The sequence below is a fragment of the Dipodomys spectabilis genome, unplaced genomic scaffold, assembly GCF_019054845.1.
Source record: "Dipodomys spectabilis isolate Male_0828 unplaced genomic scaffold, ASM1905484v1 ptg000499l, whole genome shotgun sequence".
In the NCBI taxonomy this organism is placed as follows: Eukaryota; Metazoa; Chordata; class Mammalia; order Rodentia; family Heteromyidae; genus Dipodomys; species Dipodomys spectabilis.
In genome coordinates, this window is record NW_024871176.1 from 3,293,175 (window position 1) to 3,317,921 (window position 24,747).

Genomic DNA, 24,747 nt, shown 5'->3' on the forward strand with positions numbered 1-24,747 from the left:
ACGTAGAAGGCATATGATTATCTGAAATTGTCTCTATTCGTGGGATAGTATGGGTACTCATGCTAATTTTCTTTAATACATCAGGAAGATTAAAGATTCATGAACTTCCTTAAATTGGAAAGCATGGACATGAGCTTTAGTCATTGGTAAACTGAGTTGATGACAGTTTCTTTGTACTGTTTATGTTATAATCCTCAAGAGCTAATTGTTACCATTAGCAGCATAGCAGACTGGAAAGAATGTATGCTTTAATTTCAGTTATGGTTTAAATCTAGTTATATTTGGGATCTGCCATTTTCCATCCTATGGCTATGAGAGAACTATTAACCTTTTAAGTTCTGATTTCTTTAGCTGGTTGTGAAGATCAAGAATTATGTACAAAGACTAGTATGCTACTTGCTATTAGAAATTAAATATGAAGACTTCATTGTGGGGCTAGTAGGTAGCTGTTTAATAAGTGGCGATGCTGGTAGTTACTATTGTATATGTATATATTACTGCTTTTGTTCTCTGTATATTTTAATTTCATCCTTTTGATTCTGTTTTTAAAAACTAATTGTAGTTATGAATTTATCTCTTTGAAGTAAATGCACATTTTGGATAATTTGAATGTAAAAATACTTCACAGTAATTAGATAAAGAATTTTGAATCTTAGAGATACAAGTTGTTACAATTTGGGACTGTAAGAGTTCTTGTTAGCTGGGTGCTGATGGCTCACACCTGTAATCCTAACTACTCAGGAGGCTGAGATCTGAGGATCACAGTTCAAAACCAGCCTGGGCAGGGATGCCTGTGAAGTTCTTATCTCCAGTTAACCACCAGAAAATGGGAAGTGGTGCTGGAGCTCAAATGGTAGAGCTCTAGCCTTGAGTTGAAGAGCTCAGGGATAGCGCCCATGCCTAGACTTAAAGACCCACAACACACACGCACGCACGCACGCACGCACGCACGCACGCACGCACGCACACGAACGTACGCACACACACAGAGTTCTTGTTAATTGTGTAGCCTTCACTTCAAACTGCACTAACCCTTCTGGTGGGGGGAGACAGAACTTGGCATGGGAATGATCTTTTGGAGACACTTTCCCTCACCCAGATTGGCCTCACACTCAAGATCTTCTTTCAGCCTCTTGAGTGCTAGAATGACAGGTATGTGCCCACCATACCCATTCTTGATTTTTTAACAAAACAGTCATGGTGTATGATGATATTTTTACTCTATTTGAAGACAAGTCTATGATGGGAATACTTTTCTTGCATAAATGATTTCAGTAACATTAACTTGTCTTTCCTCTTATCAAACATTAATTCAAAATTTAAAGCTAAGTCTTAAGGGTATCCATTTAATACTTACTTTTACTAGGCTTGATTGGTATTTCAACGATAGGTTTTCCAGTGAAAACTGGTATAATAATTTTAGCTTGAAAATAAAGGAAATTAGTTTTTTTTTTTCATTGAGCCAGGTTCAGGTGGCTCATGTCTGTAATCCTAGCTACTCATGAGGCTGAGATCTGAGGATCAAGGTTCAAAGCCAGCCAAGGCAGGAAAGTCTGTGATACTCTTATCACCAATTAACCACTCAAAAACCAGGAGTGGTGTTATGGCCAGAATGGGGAAGCACTAGGCTTGGACACAAAAGCTCAGGGACAGCGCTGAGTTCAAGCCCTACAATCGACCAAATTTTTTTGATCATTTTTCATCTTTTGACTGAGTTATGAAACAAGTTGGCAGCCGTGTAGCTGCTGAACTTGCACTTGTAATAATATATCACTTGTTAGGACAGCTTTGTAGAGAACACAGAGCAGGTGGCAGTGGTTTCCCTTTGCTACTGGTTAGGAAGTTAATGGAAGTGTCAGGATTGGGAAACCATTTTGAATCAAAGTCAGACATTTGTTTGTTGAGTATTGTTGGATGTTACAATGTTAAAATGAGTAAATTTCTGTGCATGGATTTTCTTGAGGACTGACACATGTGACGTTTATTCTGTGTGCCCTAGTTTTCTAACCCTTTAAATATAGTTAATGTCATGATTAGTGATCATACTTATTGTTGTATTAGTACTCCTTCTCTTCCCTCCACCCACAGTTCTTAGGCACAGAACATTATCTTTTACTTAGATGATAATATCTTTTATTTTTTTATTTTTTATTATTATTATTTTTTGGGTCTGGTCATGGGGCCTGAACTCTGGGCCTGGGCGCTGTCCCTCAGCTCTTCAGCTCAAGGCTAGCGCTCTACCACTTGAGCCACAGCGCCACTTCCAGCTTTTTTCTTTTTGTGTTTATGTGGTGCTGAGGAATCGAACCCAGGGCATCATGCATGCAAGGCAAGTGCTCTACCACTGAGCCACCTTCCCATCCCGATAATATCTTTTATATAGCTTTTTAAAACCTGTTTTATTTTTATTTGATTTCCTTTTTTGGCACTTAAAAATTGATGTTAGACTTTCTCAATAAATACATAAAAATTATGTTTATTTGTGGAAACAAAGGAATTTCTATGATAGAAATATAGACAAAAAGCTGGGCACTGTTGGCTCCCGCCTGTAGTCCTAGCTACTCAGAAGGCTGAGATCTGAGGAAAGGGCTGGAAAGGGCAGGAAAGGCTGTGGAGACTCTTATCTCTTATAAACCACTCAGAAAACTGGAAGTGGTGCTGTGGCTCTAGTGGTAGAGTGCTTGCCTTGAGCTGAAATGCTGAGGGACCGACCCAAAAAAAAAAAGTCAAAGTAAAAGAAATAGTAGTACAATTATTAGTATGATTATAAGATAGTTTATGTGTTTGCTGTGTGTCAAGTGCTGTTCTAAGAGCTCTCTCTATAGACCAGGACCTCTCTGTAAATACCCAAATCTGAGGATGCTCTAGTCTTTTATATAAACATAGTAATTACATATAACCTGTGTACTTACTTCTGTATATTTTGAATTATCCTTGGATTACTCATGGCTAATACAGTAAAATGCTTTGTAAATAGTTGTGATATTTTATTGTTTGGAAAAGAAGGTCTGCTTGTTGAGTATAGACAGGTATTTTTTCCCAACATGTTTGACGAGTAGTTTGTTGAATCCAGGTATGTGGAAATAGAAGAAGCATTTGTCATGAATCTTTTTTTTTTCCAAGTCTTTTTTTCCCCTTTTTCAAATTTTTATTGTTACTATAAAGGTAATATACAAAGGGGTTACAGTTACAGATATCAGGTAAAATATATTTTATCATGAATTTTAAACTGGTTGTTTGGTATCAAGCAATTTCTCCCAAGTGAGTAATTAGGAAAACATTTATTTGTTCAAGGATTTAATGAATTATAATAATTATAATAGTGGAAAAAGTAGAAAACAGTCCAGTTCTTACCGGGTGCTTAAGTTATATTTCTTCAAATATTGGATATTAGAAGAGTAATAAGTGATAAAGGAGGATATGAAATTATCCAGTATGGTTTCAGTTAAAAACAAAAACAAAACAAACCCCAGCAACCAGAAAGAACATATGACAGTTATTTCTGGTGTGTTTATAGTGAATTATTTTAGAACTTTTTTTTTGTTGTTGTTGTTGTTGTTGATCCTAGGGCTTGAACTCAGACTATGTCCCTGTGCTTTTTGCTCAAGGCTAGCACTCTGCCACTTGGACCACAGCTTCACTTCTGGCTTTCTTGGTGGTTAATTGGAGATGAAAGTCTCAGAGACTTTCAAAGCCTGGATTGACTTTGAACTGTGATCCTCAGATCTTGGCCTCCTGAGTAGCTAGGATTACAGTTGTGAGCCATGGGCACCCTGATGAAGTTTAGTTTTTTTTTTTTTTTTTTTGTCTGTCGTGGGGCTTGAACTCTGGGCCTGGGCATTGTCTCTCAGCTCTTCAGCTCAAGGCAAGCGCTCTACCACTTGAGCTACAGCGCCACTTCCGGTTTTTTTCTGGTGGTTTATTGGAGATAGGAGTCTCACGGTCTCTTCTGCCTGGGCTGGCTTTGAACCGCAATCCTCAGATTTCAGCCTCCTGAGTAGCTAGGATTACAGGTGTGAGCCACCAGCGCCCGGCTGAAGTTTAGTTTCTTACATTTAAACTCTAAGAACAATCATAAAATACAAATGCATATAATGGAACAAAGTGACAGTAGCTTCTCTTCTCTGCTTGTTTAAAGTTTCTCTGTTTTAAAATGTGTTTAAAAAACAAAAGACCAAACTACATTAGGGAGTCGTTACAGAAGGAAAGCTTTTTTGTGTGCTGCATATTAAGTAACAGGAGTAAATCGCTGATAACTGCATCAGTTTTGTTAGCAGTTTCTTCCTAAATAGCCTTTTGGCATGCATGATGAAGTGGTATGATACTGCATGCTAACTGTTTCCCTGATTGAAAAGGATTTAAACTGAATGGGAAGAAATTGAGAAAAACCTTTGAAAGAAATTATTTCACTTCTATAGGTTGATGAGTATCCCTTATCTGAAATGCTTGGGACCAGAAGTGTTTCACATTTCAAAACCTTTCAAATTCTGGACTGTTTGTGTATACTTCAGTAACTGAGCATCCCTTATCTGAAGAGCTGAAATATATAATGCTTTGAAGTGTGGACTGGGAAACATTTTAGATTTTGGATGTTTGGATTAGGTAGTGCTGCTCAAACTGTGCACCTGTTTTAAAGCTCTTACCTGATTTTTTCAATATAATTTATGATTTGAATAAGAAATAATGCAAGAAGTAATTTTATAGGGGATTTTTAGAATGTTTAGGCAAATGAAATGGTTCAATAACAAATAAGATGACCAACTATGTAGAAATCATGATAGGAATTACAACCTCCCACCCTCCAAATTAAGAAGGGTAGATGTACATTTTTCACTGGGAAAAAAATCTTACACTGTTAATTTTAATGTATTTATTTTTAGCAAATGGGCTTTTCTTCATGGATGGTGTTTATAGGGGCTTATAAGTAAAAGGAAAAAGTGAAAACCATTGCATTTTCTTGTCTTTTCTAGGCTGAACTCACGGGGATCAAATGGCGTAGGTACAATTTTGGAGGACATGGGGACTGTGGACCCATAATTTCAGCCCCAGCCCAGGATGACCCAATCCTGTTAAGTTTCATCCGCTGTCTGCAAGCCAACCTGCTGTGTGTATGGCGTCGTGATGTCAAACCAGATTGCAAAGAGTTATGGATATTCTGGTGGGGAGATGAACCCAACCTAGTGGGTGTGATACATCATGAGCTTCAGGGTAAGGATTTTGTTTTTCCTCAAACATTATTTGCATCCTATTTTCTGGAACAGTGGTAAATTATGAAAAGTTTGAAAAATTTGCTTAAAAGAAAGATCCTGGGTTTAATAATTGGTGTCTATCAAAAGGAACATCCCCACTCTTACCCTTTTCTTTCTATTCCCATTTTCTTTTTCAGATTCTCTTTTCCTTTCTCAGCCTTGCTGAGAACTAGAACCTTGTAAAATCACCATTGTTAAAGGATATTATTTGTGTCTCGTGGGTATGTGGCGTGGAAACAAGCTGCAACCCACTGTTTTCAAATACTAGTAAATTGTGAGTAATTAACAGGACAGTGAAAGGAACACAGTTTTTTTTTTTCATGTATTGTTGCTATTGAGCTACTTTGGCAGCTGAGTTTTTTGGTGGTAAATTGGAAAGTAATACAAAAATGTAATGCAAGACTTAACAGACAAAATTATGAGATGGTATTAATTACTATATAGGAACTTAATACATTTTTCTTTGCTTTGTTCATACATTTTATGTAATTCAGTTATGCCAGGATATATTGGCTCCAGTGTTGATTAATTTTAACATCAGATTGCAGCTGGTATCTGAAAATTTCAAATTAACATAAAAACCTCATTATTCTAAGGTGCTTTTTAATATACACTATACATTCATAACCAGAAAAATTTTAGTAATAGTATTTGATTTGTTTGGTAAAAGATTTTTTAAAAATCCCTGTACTGAACACTTTCTATGTAGTGTGCTATGGAATTTTTCTAAAGACTATTTCCAATTTTTATTCAAATTAATTTTATTTTTGGATTTTTAGAGCCAGGATCTCATATTGTAACTCAGGCTAGCCTGATGTTCTTTGTACTCCTGCTTTAGTCTCTTGAGTGTCAGAATTACAGGTGTGTGCCATCATTCTTTTATTTAAGAGTCACTCTTCAGGAGTGCTGACTCTTTTTGATTTAGTGTCCCATAGATATTTATTTTCTCCAAACTACTCATTTGTGGTTGAAAAAAATGTATTGTTTAAAAATTTTTGTCTGTGTTATTATTTTTTAAAGGAAGGAGAAAGCTAATTTTAATGTCTGTTTGTGGTCTGTTCTAAAAGCTATAAATTTACCTGTAAAATTTTCTAACTTTGAAGCCTTTTTCTGTGTGTATGTGTATATGTGTATGGGTCCAAAGGTGTCTGCTGTCATAGCAGCTAGGGGGCGGTACACCACAGTAGACTAATTGAACTATCATGTGGTCCATTTATCATCTCAAATCTTTCTCCTGGCGCTTTTAGGACATTGACTATATAAATACAAAAGCATAGTCTGGGAGAGGTGGATTTCTTAGCTGCTAATGGGAAAACCAGAATCTGGGCTCAATCGCCAATTTCGTGTGGTCAGTGGGTTACCTAGGGGAGGACTAGAAGCTTAGAACTTTGAGATTTTTTACTTTTGGTGCATGTGGTGGGGCTTGAAATCAGGGCTTATGCATTGCCTGTGCACTGTTCCTGAGCTTTTTTGCTCAAGGCTACCTATTGCTGTGCCATTTGAGCCACAGCTCCTCTTCTGACTTTTTTGGTGCTTAATTTTTAATTGGAGATGGTATCTCACGACTTTTCCTGACTGAGCTGGCTTTGAACCATGATCCTCGGATCTTAGCCTTTTCTGAGTAGGTAAGATTACAGACATTAGACACTGCATGCAGCTGGCAGAACATCTAGATTTTTAATCAGGATTTTTAAAGTAAGATGCCTCCTAGAAGTTACTTAAGGACATTTGTTCATTTCAAAATCAAATCATGCCTATTTATTCCATCGCCCCCACCCACATATAGTATAATGCAGCTTTTTAATTTTTTATTTTTCTGGGTTTAGTTTGGTTGGTTTTCCTCTTTTATGACTGTTTATGACTCTCATCTTCCATTCTTTTATTCCATCTTGATCCCCTATATTTTAACATTTGTCAGGTCAAATCATCATTATATAATGATGAAACCAAACTCAGCTGTATAGGCTTAATTGATGTATATTTATTCTTTAGAAGATTATCACTGGCGTTTGGTGTAACTTAAGTTGTTATTATTTCTTATGAACTTTGATGCTGAGTTAAAAAAGGATAATAGGTGGTTTAAAATGCCATGGTTTTAGATTCCATATAGAGATTAGTTCTTTAAACTACTTTTTGTTAAAGAATTAAGCAAAGTTTGACTTATTTTAAATTGTTTTTAAAATTACAGAAATAGTGTGTTTTAATTAGAAAATAAAAAAAATAGAACCACCAAATGGAGAACACCAAAATAATCCTAGTCTAAAAAAAGAGTTATTAAAATTAGCACATATTGGTTATATGGGGGAGGGAGAGTTCTTTTGTGATGTTTCCACACATGTAAACAAGGTATCTTGACCAACCTCACACTATCATTCTGTCTCATCTAATTCTTCTTCTGAAGACAGTTTACCAGGTCTCATTTTTGTATTTCTAAACCGAGACAAACTTTTTTTTTTGAGGGGGGTCAGTTGTGGGGCTTGAACTCTGGGCCTGGACGCTGTCTCTGAGTTCTTCAGCTCAAGGCAAGCACTCTACCACTTGAGCCACAGAGCCACTTCTGGTTTTCTGGTGGTTAATTGGAGATAAGAGTCTCACAGATTTTCCTGTCTGGCTGGCTTTGAACCACAATCCTCAGATCTCAGCCTCCTGAGTAGCTAGGATGACAGATATGAGCTACTGGTGCCTGTTAGAAATAAACCTTTTTGATCATTTTCATCCTCACTTATGCTTTTTGTTAACCCTCTCTCTCCCACTGGTCCCTTTCTTCCCATCTAAGTTTCTCAAACAGTTGGTAATCAATATAATGCTGATTTGTGATTCAGTCTTTTTAGAAAAAAACTTATTAATATGTTGCAGATATTGTCCCATAGGAATGATTGTTTTCATTATAATTTACTTTATTTTTTTCTTTCCCTGATCCTGGGGCTTGAACTCTGAGTTTGGGTGCTGTCCCTGAGCTTTTTGCCCAAGGCTAGCTGCTCTACCACTTGAGCTGCAAGTCCACTACTACTACTACTACTACTACTACTACTTTTTTTGTAGTTTTAGTGGAGATAAGAGGCTTATAGACTTTCCTGCCCCGGCTGGCTTCAAACTTTGATCCTCAGATCTTACCCTCCTGAGTAGCTAGGATTACAAGCCTGAACCACTGTCACCTGATTTACTTATAAAATTGTAAACCTTTATCCTTTGTGCTACTAGGAGTATTACAAAACTAGAACATAAGTCTTGAGTATGCCCTATTCCTTTAATGCAAATGTTGCATTTTGAGAAAGTTGTTAGACAAAGTGTCCACTTTTGTATGTAAAAGTGGTTGAAATGATTCAGCCTAATATTGGAAATATTTGAAAGTTAGTTAATAGAATGAATGGTATTAGAAACTTCCATTTCAAAAGAAGGGAATATGGTATGTGGGCCATTTATGAATGAAGAATTCAAAAGGATATTTTAAGTCATGTAATTTGAAGATATTTAGATTTTTTTTGTGTGTGTGTCAGTCCCAGGGCTTGAACTCAGGATCTGGGCACTGTGCTTGAGCTTCTTTTGCTCAAGGCTGGCACTCTACCACTTGAGCCACAGATATGCTTCTAGCTTTTTGGTGGCTAATTGTGGAGATCAGAGTCTTACTGACTTTTCTGGCTGGGCTGGCTTTGAACTGAGCTCCTTAGAGCTCAGCCTCCTTGGTAACTAGGATTACCAGATTACTAGCTACCAGTGCCCAGTGATATTTAGAAATTTAATTTGTTCTGGAGTATATTTGAGCCATTTCATTTTGGGTAAATTTTAGCAGAATACTGTTACTGGATGGGAGTACTAACTACAACAGCATCGTTATTTATGACAGCTTTCTTTTATAGGGACATTTTAATTTCTTCAATATACTTTTTTTTTCTTTTTGGTTGATTGTGGGGCTTGAACTCTGGGCCTGGGCACTGTCCCTCAGCTCTTCAGCTCAAGGCTAGTGCTCTACCACTTGAGCCACAGCACCACTTCTGGCTTTTTCTGTTTATGTGGTGCTGAGGAATCAAACCCAGGATCTCATGCATACGAGGCAAGCGCTCTACCACTGAGCCACTTTCAGTATACTTTTTATGTATATTTTGGCATTTCCCTTTGTTATTATGGGATTTCCCAAACAACATACGACTAAGAAACATGATAGTAAAATATAATACTAAAGCAACCATCTTACATTTAAATAGTTAAGGTTATCTTCATAAAATGAAAACAATCCTGAATATTCCTGCACATTAGTTTTATTATATTGTACTTAAAACCATGAAGTACTGTGAGAGAACATAATAACACATTCATGGTCTTCCCTGTCATTTGGGTGAAGATTTCCGGACTCTTGCTGGGGCCACTATGCTGTTGGCATAGTGGTTTAGAGTGGTTTAGAGAGTGGTTTAGAGTGGATTGTATGAGTTTCAATGCCTGCCTGGTCAATTAATAGCTGGGTGTCTTTGGTCAGGTTATTTAAACTGATCATTGTCTCAATATTCTCACTGTAAATTGGATTATGAGCCTAAAGTTAATAAAGTACTTAGGGTAAAACACACACAGCAGTTAATCTATAAATGTTGCTGCTACTGCACTGTTGACAGTTAACTCATACATCAACATTAAGACATTTTAGTATTTTTAAAAATAACGAACTCTAAATTGTATTATGAAGTGGTCAGTACTCCTTAAGATTTTTATCCTGTTATATCCTTGGAAGGTAGAGCTGTGATTGTGCTGCTTTCTGGCCAGAGAGAGTGTGCTATGAAAGTCCATTTGGAATCAAACTTAAACGTTCGTTCTATTATCTGAGGATACAGATTAAAATGAAAATGAAAATTGAAAGTGCTGATTATGCACTAAGCAGCTTTGTATTAATGTCTTTTTGAACATTTTTTTCCCCTTTGGGGATTGAACCTAGTGGCCTTGTGCTTGCTAGGCAAGTGATCTATATCCTAATCCTTCATTAGTCTTGAACAATTTGATGTTGTTATATATGCCTTTGCTCTTTTGGTTTTTCAATAAATTCTCCTTATTTTCTATTGAGTTTTTGAGATTAACACAATATGCTAAGTTGGCTTCTAATCTAAACAAACAAAATCATGTTATAAACACAATTTTCTGGCCATTTCAGTGCCTATTATTGATGCTACCTGAAAAATTTCCTTTGAATATCATGTGGCTACTAATTACCAGTAATTTACTTCAAAGCTCCATCTATGCAAATATTTTTGTGTGGCTTCCCACAGGGCCTGGGCTACATATATACCTATTTCTTATAAATGACATTGGGAAAAGTGTCCAGTCTGTGTAACTGGGTCTTGTAACTTGGCTCTTTCCAACTGTGATTTGGCAGTGAGTCCTCTTGCGGCCCATCTAGATCTGAACTAAAGGGCTTCCATAGTCTTTACACGATCATAAAATTAGTTTCTTTTTAATTTTTTTAATATATGATAGTGTATCTCAGTGAATATGAGCAAGTTGCCAGGTTATAGTGAGGAAAAACACCTGGTAGTTTGTAGTTAATCATGCAACAGAACTGGCTTGATTTAAAAAAAAAAAAAAAGAAAAAGAAAAAAATCGGGTAAAGATGAAGATACCTTTGTGGTAAAGTGAGGGTGGTTAGAATGTTCACAATCTGCTCATCATTACTAGCTTCTTTTTCCTATTTAGTGTAATGTCATATGCAAAATACCATATTTTCTACAAGTTACTTTTATTTCTGGACGAAAATAAAACTTTTTAATTTTCGCCATTTTTTGTGCTGGTCCTGGGGCTTGAGCTCTGGGCAGGGCACTATCCCTGAGCTTTTGTGCTTAAGGCTAGCACTCTACCACTTGAGCCTCAGCTCCACTTCTGGCATTTTGTTGCTTAATTAGAGATAAAGAGTCTCATGGACTTTTCTGCCTGGGCTGACTTCAAACCATGATCTTCAGATCTCAGCCTCCCGAGTAGCTAAGAATGATTAAAGTGTGAGTCATGGGTATCCAGTGAAAATAAGACAGTTTTTGCTGATTTCCCTGAAGGATTTGTGTGCGTGCGTGCGTGCGTGCGTGCGTGCGTGTGTGTGTGTGTGCGCGCGCGCGTGTGCCTGTGTGGGAGCACGTGTGTATGCACGCGCGCATGCCTATGCTGATACAAGGGGTTGGAGTTGGGGCCTGGGCACTGTTACTTAGTTTTTTTCTGCTCAATGATAGGACACTACTGCTATGCCACAGCTCCATTTCCAGCTTTTTACTGACTACTTGGAGGTAAAGAGTCTCAGATTCTCCTGTCAGCTGGTTTCTAGCCCTGATCTGCAGATCATAGCCTTCTGAACTGAGTAGCTAGGGTTTATATACAAGAGCCACCAGTGCCCAGCTAAGGCTTACTTTCTGATACTATTAGTGAGTCTTTGTAAGTAAATATTTATGAACGCATGCCTAAGGAAGGGAGGTGTAACCTCCTTCCTGGTGAGGTCTCCCTTATTCAGGTTATGTTATTCTTCACAGGTAATAGTGTTTGTGTGTGTGCGTGTGTGTGGGGAGGGTGTGGGGTACTTATTCTGGGTCTTGAACTTAGGACCTTGTGCTCTTGATTGGCATTTTCCCTCATAGCTGGCACTCTACCACTTGCCATGCCTCTAGCTTTGGCTTTTTGCTAGATATTTGGAGATAAGCGTCTCTTAGATTTTGGATTGTCTGCCTGGGTTGGTGTGATCTCAGGCTTCCTTCCTGAGTAGTTAGGATTATAGGTATGAGCCACTGGCATCCATCTTTTGAATTTAAGTTTTTTTTTTTTTTGTTTTGTTTTTTGCATTTTCTGTTTATAAGAAAGTGTGTTACTCATGTTGAAGTAAATTTAGTCTAAAGGAAAAAAATTTGGTTGAATTATATATAAACACACACATATAAATAATTTAAGAAATAGACTAGAATATATTTATTGTAGAAAGGATATCTACTTTGGCATCCTTGGACAAACTACAATTCTGATTGTTTCTGAAAGAAATCACATTCACAGTGTCTCCAATTACGGAAACATTTGACATACTGGTTTCATAGAGTATAACAAAACAGGTCTCTTGGTTTGAGTAGCATTTGTCACAGGCAAAGTTGTGTGTGTGTGTGTGTGTGTGTGTGTGTGTGTTGTTGGTCATGGGGCCTGAACTCTGGGCCTGGGCACTGTCCCTCAGCTCTTTAGCTCAAACCCAGCACTCTACCACTTGAGCCACAGCACCACTTCTGGCTTTTTCTGCTTATGTGGTTCTGAGGAACCAAACTCAGGGCCTCATGCATGCAAGGCAAGTACTCTACCACTGAACCTTCCCAGCCCACAGGGAAAGCTTTTAAAATCAAAATCCAGAGTCTCCACCCTGCATTTCTGAGTAGGCACAAAACATTTAACAAGAATAAAAAAAGGTTAGATGACTTAAAAATAATTGGATAAGTAATTAGTCCAAATACATAAAGATATTTATTTGATTCCCATTATGGTTGTGACAGGGATGAATACACCTTAAAAGGGTGAGCTCTGACTCAGTATAGTTGCCTGCATATTTAAAATTACAGCATTATATGACCATAATGATCTAATAATGTATCTGAGAATGCTTTAAAAATATTCTTGGGCTGGGTGCCGGGGGCTCATGCCTATCATCCTAGCTACTCAGGAGGCTGAGATCTAAGGATTGCCGTTTAAAGCCAGCCCAGGCAGGAAAGTCTGTGAGACTCTTTATCTCCAATAAACCCCCAGAAAACTGGAAGTGGTGCTGTGGCTGAAGTGGTAGAGCATTTGACTGGAGCTGAAGAGCTAAGGACAGCACCCAGGCCCAGAGTTCAAGCCCCACAATCCTCGCCGCCCCCCCAAAAAAGTATTCTTTGAGTATTTTAATCAGCTTTTATATTTAGAATTAGCACTGTTTATTTGTTATTTTTTGACCTTTCATTGTATTAGGGGCTGTGAAGAGTACGGAAATGAATCAGACGATTTCTTGCATTACAGAAACTAAATGAACCATAACTAAAGGATAAAAAATGGCTGAATGCCAGTGGCTTGTTCCTATAATCCTAAGGAGGCTGAGACCTGAGGATCGCAGTTTGAACCCAGCCTGGGCAGCAAAGTCCAGAGACTCTTATCCCCAGTTAACTACCAGAAAAGCTGGAAGCAGAACTGTGTTCAAGTGGTAGAGTACTAGCCTTGAATTTTAGCTCAGGGAAAGTGCCCAGGCACTAAAAGAAAGGTAGAAAACAATGCCTCTTAAGAGAGGCATTTAGTTTCTTGGGAGTTAATATGGAAGGAAACAGAACTTGGAAGAACAGATAATTCTTGAGCGGATCCTAAGGAATGGAGAGAATTTAGATATATGGGCATTTCGACCAAACAGATATGTGCCATTGCACATGAAAGATAAGAGAGTAGAACAAGTTGGACAGTTTTTTCAGAGACTGATTGAAAATACATTTTTGCCTGTTGGGGATGGAACTTTAAATGCTAGGATAGTTTGGATTTAATAGGTAGTTGGAATTATTTAAGGGTTTTAAAATAGGATTACAAGTTCCTGGTAGGTTATAAACTATGTGGCGATAGCCTTCTATTTGACTTCTGTCCATCATTGTTATCCCAGGATTAGCATCATTCCTGGCACATATCTGTTGAACACACTAATTAGATTAGAGAGTGCATTAGAAGGTAGTGTAAAGATGTTTGATCTAGCACCATTCATTGCAAAGCGGGTGTTCCAGTATTCTGGACTACATGTGGAAACGTGACCACATTTGGAAGATTTCCTTGTTTCATGGATTTCTCTTTAATCACATATGGAAAAGTCTGATTTTTTTTGCAGCTCCTTATTTTTGTCTACAATTTAGTTACTAAGATGGAAATGTGTAGTTTTACTTAAAATTAGTTGAATAAGTAACTTTATTTAGTGTTGTAGATAGTAGCTTGGGCACTAGTAAAAAAAGCATAGGCTGTAATTGTACTGGAGAACAGATGGCTATGTAAGACTACTTTGTATTGGGATACAGTGCTTAATGATTTTTTTTGTAGTTTTTGGTCATGGGGCTTGAATTTTGTCCCTCAGCTCTTCAGCTCAAGGCAAGTGCTTTACCATGTGAGCCACAGTGCCACTTCTGGTTTTCTGGTGGTTTACTGGAGATCAGAATCTTACGGACTTTCCTGCCTGGGCTAGCTTTGAACCACAATCCTAAGATCTCAGCCTCCTGAGTAGCTCAGATTACAGGCATGAGCCACTGATGTCCTGCTCTTAATGATATTTGTGTATCAGAATCCTTGGTAACTTGTAGATTCATCATGGGTAGTTGACCTTGGGCTATTACACATAATAAAAACTGCTAGTCCAACAATGAATTTGATATTAGCTAAATGGAAATGATGAGCTATAATATTGTCAATACAGTCTTAAATCGGATGGGCATTAGATGTTTGAAAAGTGCTCTTTTAACTTATTATTTTCTGTCTTTGTCTGGCCAAAGATGTTTATAATATCTAAGCCCTTGCTTCTGAAAGGATTTTAATATAAAAAAATTAAGATTATATTAGGCACTGGTAGTTCCTGTAATCCTAGCTACTCAGGAGGCTGAGATCTGAGAATCATGGTTCAAAGCCAGCCCGGGCAGGAAAGTCAGGAATCTCTTATCTCCAATTAACCACCAGAAAAGTGGAAGCAGAGCTGTGGCTCAAAGTAGTAGAGTGCTAGTCTTGAATAAAAAGGCTCAGGGACAGCATCCTGTCCTGAGTCAAGCCCCATGACCAACCAAGAAAAAAAATTAAAATTATGTTCTCTGCTATTTTAAATAGGGATTGTGATCTAATCCCTTGAGAAATACCATGTATGTTGCATCTCAATTATTAGTTGATCAGAATATTTTAAACTTTTTGTTAATATTACATGTACAAAAATACATGTACAAAATGACTAGCAAGGATCACTACATCATAATAAACTATCACTATGCTATAATAAGCTAATTCCTTTTTCCACATTGTTTTTAATTTGTAGAATTTAAAAATCTGTTTCCTTACAGTAAAATAAAAATTAATTTTACAGTAACAGTAATCTAGGTTTATTGGTAGTTTGAAAATTAATATGTTGAAAACAAGGACCTGGACAATAATTATTAGAAAAGGATTTTATCTTTATTTTTAAAGGATTTTAATTTGGAAAATGGATTTCTAAATTATGGCAAATTTTCTTAACATTATAGACAACATAGTCTAATTCAACCTTAAAGGCTGGCCTGGTTCCATTTATAGGAGCTCTTTTTTGGAGTGATTTCAGCCACCAAATCACCAACAGTAACATGTTCCAGTCCTTTGTCCTTAATTACCTTTTATACAAAGGTCAACCCCCAACTCTTACCATTTGAAATAATTATCTTTACATCATGCCTTCACTTGATCCTTCTAGCCCTATCTATTAACTTAGCTCTTAGTAGCTCTCTTATGCATTCTCTCTCCAGTTTCTATTAGCTTTTGGCTAATCACTGCTCTCATCTGCACATTTTCACTCACCTTGTTAACCATACTCTTTGGCTGCCTGGACTTCTTATGTGCTATCCATTATGCTAGGTACTTGATGATCAGTTTTAGTTAAAAAGTAGTTTTGGATTTATTCTTTCTAAATCTTAATGTGAATTACTTACAGGGAAATACTCAAGATTTCTGCTAGTTTTCCTTACACCTTTTATGTTTGTTCAGTTTATGGGTAGGTGCAGCTTTTACCACATTGGTTGCTACTATTTAACCAGTTGAACACTAGGGGGACTGTGGGCTAATCACTGACTTTTTCTTCAGTTGAGATGCTTTCTTTCAATAGTAGAACCACAGCCTTGTTTTTGGCTTTATAGTTTTCCTAACATTACATATTTGGCTCAAAGTTTTGATGGTCTTCTAAGAATAGTCACCATCATCTTCCCCTTCTCTTCTTGCACATTCTAGGCAAGTTGTTCTACCACTGAGTCATATGCCCAGCCTCAAAAGTGGGAATCTAGAAATTGCTATGTAAGTAATAGTTTTCCCTGGAAATCTCTTGAGTAGAGGCCAGTTAAGTTGGATGAAGTAAATAATGAAGCACTAAATAATTCCAGTTCTTATTTTACAGTGACTTAAAATGACTCTGTGATTATTTAATGTATTTTATGAAAAGATGAATCACTTGAGTGGTACTAACAGCGAAGTAATCTGGTAGCTGTCATTTTGGAAATGTCACATTACCATTGGAAACATAAATATTAGTGGTTTCTGGGAACAGAAAGAGGTAGAGATTAATCCATGCTTAAAGAGTGGCTGTAGGAGACAGTACCTATGTAATTTTACTCTGGCATGCTAAAACTTAATGTCTCATGTTCCCAACTACCCATGGCTTCATCCAGAGCCCTTGCTCTATCTAATTCATTGGTCTTAACTTTTCTAAATTGTACCTATTACTCAGTTTTTTTCTTTTTTGAAAGAAGTTATTTTTTTAACCACTCTTCTTTTTAATTTTACTAGTTTTTGTGTCCTTACTATGTAAAGGGCAACTTTTTTTTTTTTTTTTGGATCCGGTCTTGGGGCCTGAACTCTGGGCCTGGGCACTGTCCCTCAGCTCTTCAGCTCAAGGCTAGCGCTCTACCACTTGAGCCACAGCACCACCTCCGGCTTTTTTCTTTTTGCTTATGTGGTGCTGAGGAATCGAACCCAGGGCCTCATGCATACAAGGCAAGCACTCTACCACTGAGCCACCTTCCCAGCCCCAAGGGCAACTTTTAAGAGCTCTGTCTGCAAGAGAATTTCTTCAGTCCCTTTTCTTTAGGAGTTCTGGTCTAGAAGAAGTGTTGGTGGCAGGTTGGTAGATACTAAGAAGTAACAATGAAACCAGAAATTATGGCACCAGTAACTACCATTCAAGATCCTTTCCAGTTGAAACAATCCAAAGTAAAAATTTTTAAAGAAACTAGAACATTAAAGTATGTGTAATTTGTGCTTTTCCTTCAGGACTCAAGCTTATGTTTTCTGGTAATGAGTACTTTATATGTTGACAGTTTAAAAAAACTATTAGGATGCAGAAATTTCTTATAGTTGTTGGTAATTCTTATGTAAAATTATTTATTTTACCAAGGCATATACATATATTGTCATTTAGAGAGTATATTACATATGATGACTGATGGTGTGGGGGATTTATTTCCTTATTTTATATTGCATTTTCAGTTAAGTAATTTTTATCCTTTTCTTTCTCTTTTTCCTTTTCCTTTCCTGCTCATTCTCTCCTCCTTCTCCCCCCCTTCATCCTCACCTACCTGTCTGCCTAGTTTTGCTGTATATAGCCCAGGTTTGCTTCAAACCTTTCAGTTCTTCTGCCTCAGCCTCTCAAATGTTGGCATTATAGATGTGTGCTGTTAGCCTAGTTTCATTCCCTGTGAGGGGGGCGGGGAGGAGGAGGGCGTTCATGCTTTACTTTCCGTCCAGAATATTTTAAATTAGTTTTTCTTCTCTTTGTGATCAGAGAAGTTGAATGTCTTTCTGTTATTGAAATGACAAGTATGATGCAAATAACCCCTTAAGACAGATTCTTAAAAATGTATGTAGGCTGGGAAGGTGGCTCAGTGGTAGAGCACTTGCCTTGCATGCATGAGGCCCTGGGTTCAATTCCTCAGCACCACATAAGCAAAAAGAAAAATGCCGGAAGTGGCGCTGTGGCTGAAGTGGTAGAGCGCTAGCTTTGAGCTGAAGAGCTGAGGGACAGTGCCCAGGCCGAGTTCAGGCCCCACGACTGGACCCCCCCCCCAAAAAAAAAAAAAAAAAAAAGATGTATCTATATATTGGCCTTACTTTATGGAATGATAGTTTATTATTTCTTCAGAGACAAACCATGAATTTTATTTTGAAATATAGTATTGTGAGTTTATGGATTCGGATATGCTGTTTTCAGTTTATTGCAGTTATTTCTTTTCTCAGTGATCAAATTACCCAATTTTTGGTGAGTGGAAGACTATTTAAAGTTGGCTTCTTAGTCTTGTTGACATGATTCATTGCTAACATCGTTGCTTTTTGGTGTGGTATATTTGTAATATTTTACGCTCCCCATCTAGAATCAGCCTTTATTAAGGGGTTTATAATTCCTTTAATTGGGGCATGAGATTTAGAGACTACATTCTGAGCACTGTCTCAGGGTATTTAAGTAAATATATATATATATATATATATATATATATATATATATATATATAAATTTCTTTTGGGTTGGTCATGGGGTTTGAACTAAGGTCCTGGGTGCTGTTTCTGAACTTTTTCCACTCAAGCCTATCACTCTACCACTTTGAGCCACAGCACCATTTTTGGTTTTCTGGTGGCTAATTGGAGATAAGAGTCTTTCGGACTTTGCTGCCTGGGCTGGCTCTCAACTGTGATCCTTCTGAGTAGCTAGGATTATAGGCATGGGCCAATGGCGCCTGGCAATTTTTTTTTTTTTTTAATTTAAGATAAAGTATAAGACTGGGGGTGGAGTGCAGTGGTGGAACACTTGCTTGGTATGTTTAAGACCCTGAGTTTGAGCCTCTTGTTATTTGGCAACTCAGGTTTAGGTTTAGACTCTGCAAGTTTGGAGGAATTCAATTGGAAACACACCGATTTAATATAGTCCCTCTATTCTTGCTGGTGAGGAAACTAAAAGGTACACTGATTTCTGTGCCAAGCAATTATGAAACAAATTTGATAAGCTTTAGCAAAACCCATTGCTCTACTTTCTAGATTCTTAGAATTGAACTGCACTAGAACAGGAGTGCTTTTGTAACATTTCAACATTTCATTTTGCTTTTGCTAGATTTTCTTAAATTTTAGAGATCCTTTTTTTTTTTTTTTTTGGGTCCGGTCATGGGGCCTGAACTCTGGGCCTGAGTGCTGTCCCTCAGCTCTTCAGCTCAAGGCTAGTGCTCTACCACTTGAGCCACAGCACCACTTCCGGCTTTTTTCTTTTTGCTTATGTGGTGCTGAGGAATCGAACCCAGGGCCTCAGGCATGCAAGGCAAGCGCTCTACCACTGAGCCAACTTCCCAGCCCCTAGAGATCCTTTTGACTTTGCATTTACTCCCAAGTTTTCATTTGAAGAAACTTTTAGTTTTCCTAGCACATTAAAATTGCCTTATTGAGGAGGTCCTAACAGTCTGTGGGAAGATGCTGACTTGGAAGGACTCTGGTTGGGTGGGGCTGAGAGCAAGGGTTGATGGTTGCTGGGAGATAGAATGTCTTTGTATCACAGCCTTAGGTGGTTTAGAAGTGATAAAGGAAGTTCCTCTTTGAGGGCCTGACTTGTTCAAAGTCAGATAGCTTGTTAGTGCCAGAGTTAGAATTGCATCCTGGTCTCTGATCAGGATGTGCTTTTTCAAATTTTTTCTGGCTTCCTTGTTTTGCCTCTAATGTTGTGTGGATAGCTATATTAGACATAGGATATTTCGTCTTGTTTTCAAGAGCAATATCCTATAAATTGCTGTTTATTTTTTAAAGTTCTTAAACTCTTTAAAATAATTCTGCTTTGAATTAAGGGTACTCTTATCTGCCAAAATCATTATTGAGCTTCTCTAGTCATTTGTTTTCTTGAAATTGAAATAAAACTTTCTGAACACAGCCTCAGTGAATATGGATTTGAGAGCCATAATAATGATGTTTCTTGCCTCTGCAGATTCTGAATTGATCTGAGTCTGGCAGTGAATTATGTATGTGTTATTTCAGGAATTTTGCACATGCCCTGCTTTAAACCACTGATTATTTTTGTAAAATGCTGTTGTGTGGATTTGGCTCATTCCATTGATGCTGAACTCATCAGATGGCTATATTGTCTTCTAGGAATGTGACTTGCATTGATTAAATGGCATGGGAAGCAACATCTGTTTCATGAAGATAGCTTAGTGTCCTAAAACTTAAAATTTTCAAATTTATGGCTTCAAATATAATAAAATGCATTTATTTTATGCCATGGGAATTTGAGTTTTAGGAAAGCTTCTTTTAACCTTATTCTTAACATAATAGTTTCTTATAATTTTTTTTTTGGATTGTTCAATTTTTAAAGTAAAGTCACATTAGGAATATTGGCAACTTGGTCTTAGATAAGTGACTTTTAACTTTTAAGGTCATTCATCCATTTAGAAACTGCAGAAAGATTGTTTGCTTACAAGGAAGCCCCTATGCATGGTCTCATAAAACTGTGTGCAGTGGTGGGCGTCAGCTCACCTCTGTGCATTTCCCAGCTCCTCTGTGATGGCCTGGGTATAGTTCCTGAGCTATTTTGCTCAAGGTTAGTATTCTACCATTTGACTCACAGCCCCATTTCTGGCTTTTGGTGGTTAGTTGGGGATAAAGTGACTCATGGACTTTCCTGCCCCTGCTGGCAATGAACTTTGATTCTCAGATCTCAGTCTTCTACTTGCTAGAATTATGGGCATGAGCCACTGGCACCTGGCCTTGTGCCACTTTTGTGGAAAGTTTCTTGTTGACTTTCTTAAGTAGAAATGGTTGAGATTAGATTTATAAAAATCTATTAAAAACCATTTTGTTCCTCTGCATAGAATAAGATTTTTTTTCTCTGTGGAATGGATCAGCCATCTCATGTAAATTAATACAGAAGAGAAAGCAGATATGGGAAGGGAAATCACCATGGTGGCCAGTACCAAATCTTTACAACCAAGAGAAGGAAGCCTACCTGATAAGATGGCCCGCTTTTTTGCTTAATGGACCACACAGTAGCATCTACTTTGCAGTACCTAGTCAGTGGGTCAAGCTGTGGACATAAATATTATTGCTTTCTGGGCACAGAAAGAAGATAAGAGATTAGGGTTTCAGTAGGATACTGTAATTTTACTCTGGCACACAAAGATTTAGTGTCTTATGTTCCCAATCATCTATTTCCAAAGTCATTGCTGTAATGAATTGTTCCTATTTTTTCCTAAAGTGTATCCCTCAGCTTTTAGTGTTCATCATTTCTAATAACTTCAATATGTAAAGTGCAAGTGGTAAGAGCTATGTTACAAGAGGAATTCCTTGAGTATGTTTTCTTGAGGAGTTCTTGGTCTAGAGGAGGTGTTGGTAGCTGGATATAGACATAAGAAGAGGTAACCATAAAACCAGAAAAGTATGGCAACGGTACTATTAAACATCATTTGTAGTTGAGACACTGTTCACTGCATCCCTCCTATGCTGATTCTCTGTGAGAAGAGGGAGGCCCAGACTTCTAGTAGTGAGTGTGTAGGCAGGATTTTGACAAGACATAAGGATTATCTTCTCTAGGATTGGTGAAAACTCTAAAAGTAGGTGAAACTAGCACCTTTGAAGGTATGTTGGATTTCATTAGGGGAATCAAAAGGAGACGCACTCTTTAAGTGGGTATGATGACATAAGAAAGACTTGATTTCTTCTTTTAATCCTTTGACATGTATGGTATATAAGGAATATTCTTAGGTAACTGTAGCATAGAATTTTGTGTCAATAGAAGACAAAAAGAGAGGTCTAGATCAAGTTGTGATATAAGATGGATACACTTCAGTCCTAAGTAGCAACAAAAGATGAAATGCTATACGTTTATTTTCCTTTTATAGTCTGATAATACTTTCTTTTAAAAACAGTAAAAAATTGTTGGGTTCTTGGGAAGGAAAGTGACACATATCACACAGGTCACGTTTTGGTCATCTGCCAGACTAAATACACACTATTGATGCTATTTTGTATTGTTAATGAGCTTGTGCTTTCATAGGCATTTTATATGTGAATATTCTCATGTAAAAATTTCTTATCAAAGAAATTGATTTTATTTGAACTTGTTAATTTTTTTTTGGCTTTCTATCAAAAAGGATGGATTTCTGGGTGGTAAATGCCAATTTGAAATGTTATACTGCTTTGATTAAAAAATCATAGTGTGGCTTTCTAATTTTTGTGATTTTACTTAGCGGCTGGTGAGTATAACTGCTTTTGAAGCAGTTGGAGCTCCTATTTTTGTCCCCAAAGAACTTCTTATGGATGAAAATAGAGGATCAGTTGAGCTAAACGCCTGAAGAGTGGACAAAGAGAGAAAGCAGCAGGGAGCCCAAGGCTTGGAATCTGCACATGAAGGGAGGAAGCAGGCCATGTTTCTTGCTTGTCAGAGAGGTGCTGCCTGAGCCCTGCTGCCTGACCAGGTGGCCTTTCTCTGTCCATGGACCATTTCTGCAGTGGAATTGTGTGTGTGCTGCTGTGTTTTTACTCTGTGGCACTCAGTGTAGTTCTGTGGATCTGTGAGCATTGATTTACACTAAAGTAAGTAGACCATTTATCAGTAGCTAAACTTACACTTTGTCTTATCACACTGAACTGATGTCATTCTGTCCTAACCATTACGCTTCAGACTTAGGTGGTATGTATTTTCACAATATTCCTATTGATATGTATTCCCACCAAGATAAAACACTGAAGTGGATGATTAGATAAAAATTATTGTATAAGCCATATTGACAGAAAGCTAAAATAATTGAACTTTTATTATCTCTAAACACATATGGGGTTTACCATGAATGTCTCAACCAGTTCAGATCAACCCATTAGATTTTTTTTAATTTAAATTTAAATTTTTGTTGGTCATGGGGCTTGAACTCTGGGCCTGAGCACTGTCCCTCAGCTCTTCAGCTCAAGGTGAGTGCTCTTCCACTTGAGCCATAGTGCCACTTCTGGTTTTCTGCTGGTTTATTGGAGATAAAAGAGTTTCACAGCCTTTCCTGCTGGGGCTGGCTTTGAACCGTGATCCTCAGAGCTCAGCCTCCTGAGTAGCTAGGATGACAGGTGTGAGCCACCGGTGCCTGGCTAACCCATTAGATTTTTAAGCCACACAAATGTAGCTGAACCATCAAAGAGTTAAAAATTTCATAATGCTGATGCTGTCTTAACCACCACATTATTCCTTTTTGGACCACTTATTTGAAATTTAGAAGGAAAAGCTACTACTTAAGTTTTTTTTGGAGATAATCTTCCTATGTAGCTCAGGCTGGCTTTGAATTTGGACTTCTGCTGCCTCTAGAGTGTAGGGATTACATGTATCTACTATGGTGCCTAGCTTGTGATATGTGTTTTTGTTGAAATAATTTATTATTAGTGGCACTAGGGTTTTTGTTTTTTTTTTTGATTAAAAATGTTGTTTCAGTTAACAAGTTTTACTCTTTCCTGGAAGTCCTGTTATTTATTTCTATATGATACTATTACTTTTTTACTCTAGTCACACATTTTATTTACCAAAGTTCTGGAAAGAAAATTACCCTTCTGTCAGGACTTTTGAGTTGTGCTGAAGACTGTCCCATTTAGGCCTTTTTATTCATGGCAGCTTAGTTATTAGCCTCCCGTTTCTGTTTCCTCTGTGGAAATTGCATTGTGTTGTAAGGCAGCACACAGGCTGTACAAAGTTTAGCTCTCTAAGACATGATCACCTGCAAAAACCCTGAAAAGCATACTTAAAAAGTAAATTATGGGAGTAAGGATAGTATTTTCTTTCTTAGGTTACATGTTACGTGAGCATTTTCCTTTTGCATAATATTTCTTCTACTGTTTATCTGGATAATGTATAATTAAACATGAGTAATTTTGCTCTTTTCTGATAGGTTAATCTCTCTCCCCATTGCCTCTATATTTGTTCCAAGCTGCTATTAAATAGCTAGGAAGTCCCTTATCTGACTGCCATATTATGTTTTACAAAATTCTTTTGACTTCAGTTTCATTATCTTACAGTTTAAGTTTCTCAGTGTAAACTTCATGATGTGATTTTTAATTTTCTTTGCTTATATTTTTGCATTACTAGGGTTTGAACTCACGGCCTTATGCAAGCTAGCCATTTTTTACTTTAGTAGTTTTTCTTGTTGGGTTTTTTGTCTTGGCCAGCCTGTACTGTGATCTTTCTACATATGCATACCAAATGGCTGGGATTACTGGTATGTGCCGCCATGTGAGGTCTTTATTACTGTTAGGTGTTTCTGTTCTGGGGTGATGATTGTCTTTTTTCCCCCAGTGTGGCCAGGTCTTTTAAGTTTCTCTTCCTGTTTGAGCTGTTATGGCTGTGTGATTGGAGTTCTGTGAGTTTCAAAGCAATTTGATTCCATCTTGACTGGAAATCCTGACATTATCTCTTTAATTATAAGTAAATTAAAATAAGAATGAATTCCAGTTTGTTCTATTTCTGGCCGTATCTTATATCTAACACTCCTTTGTTGTTGTTGTTGGTTTTTTTTTTAGTGGTGGGGCTTTTTTTAGTGGTGGGGCTTGGGCGCTGTCTCTGCACTCTTCAACTCAAGGCAAGCACTTTACTGCTTGAGCCACAGTGCCACTTCCCGTTTTCTAGTCTCAGGGATTTTCCTGCTTGGCTTTGAACTGGTATCCTCAGATCTCAGCCTCCTGAGTAGCTAGGATTACAGGCGTGAGCCACCAATGCCTGGCTTACTCCTTTGATTTTATACAAATAATGTTATGAATCTTTTTATATACTGTAATTGGGTATATAATGCAATTCAGCCAA

The 24,747-nt window shown here is 37.5% G+C and overlaps 1 protein-coding gene across 2 annotated transcripts in view; it reads left to right on the plus strand.

Annotated features, from left to right (window-relative positions):
- Med13l (mediator complex subunit 13L) overlaps window positions 1–24,747 on the plus strand; it is a 198,195-nt gene that overhangs the window by 28,842 nt on the left and 144,606 nt on the right. For both annotated transcript variants that reach the window (XM_042669550.1, XM_042669551.1), the window contains exon 2: window positions 4,971–5,208. In XM_042669550.1, coding sequence (XP_042525484.1) covers window positions 4,971–5,208 — 238 coding nt within the window. The remainder of the gene's footprint in view (window positions 1–4,970; window positions 5,209–24,747) is intronic.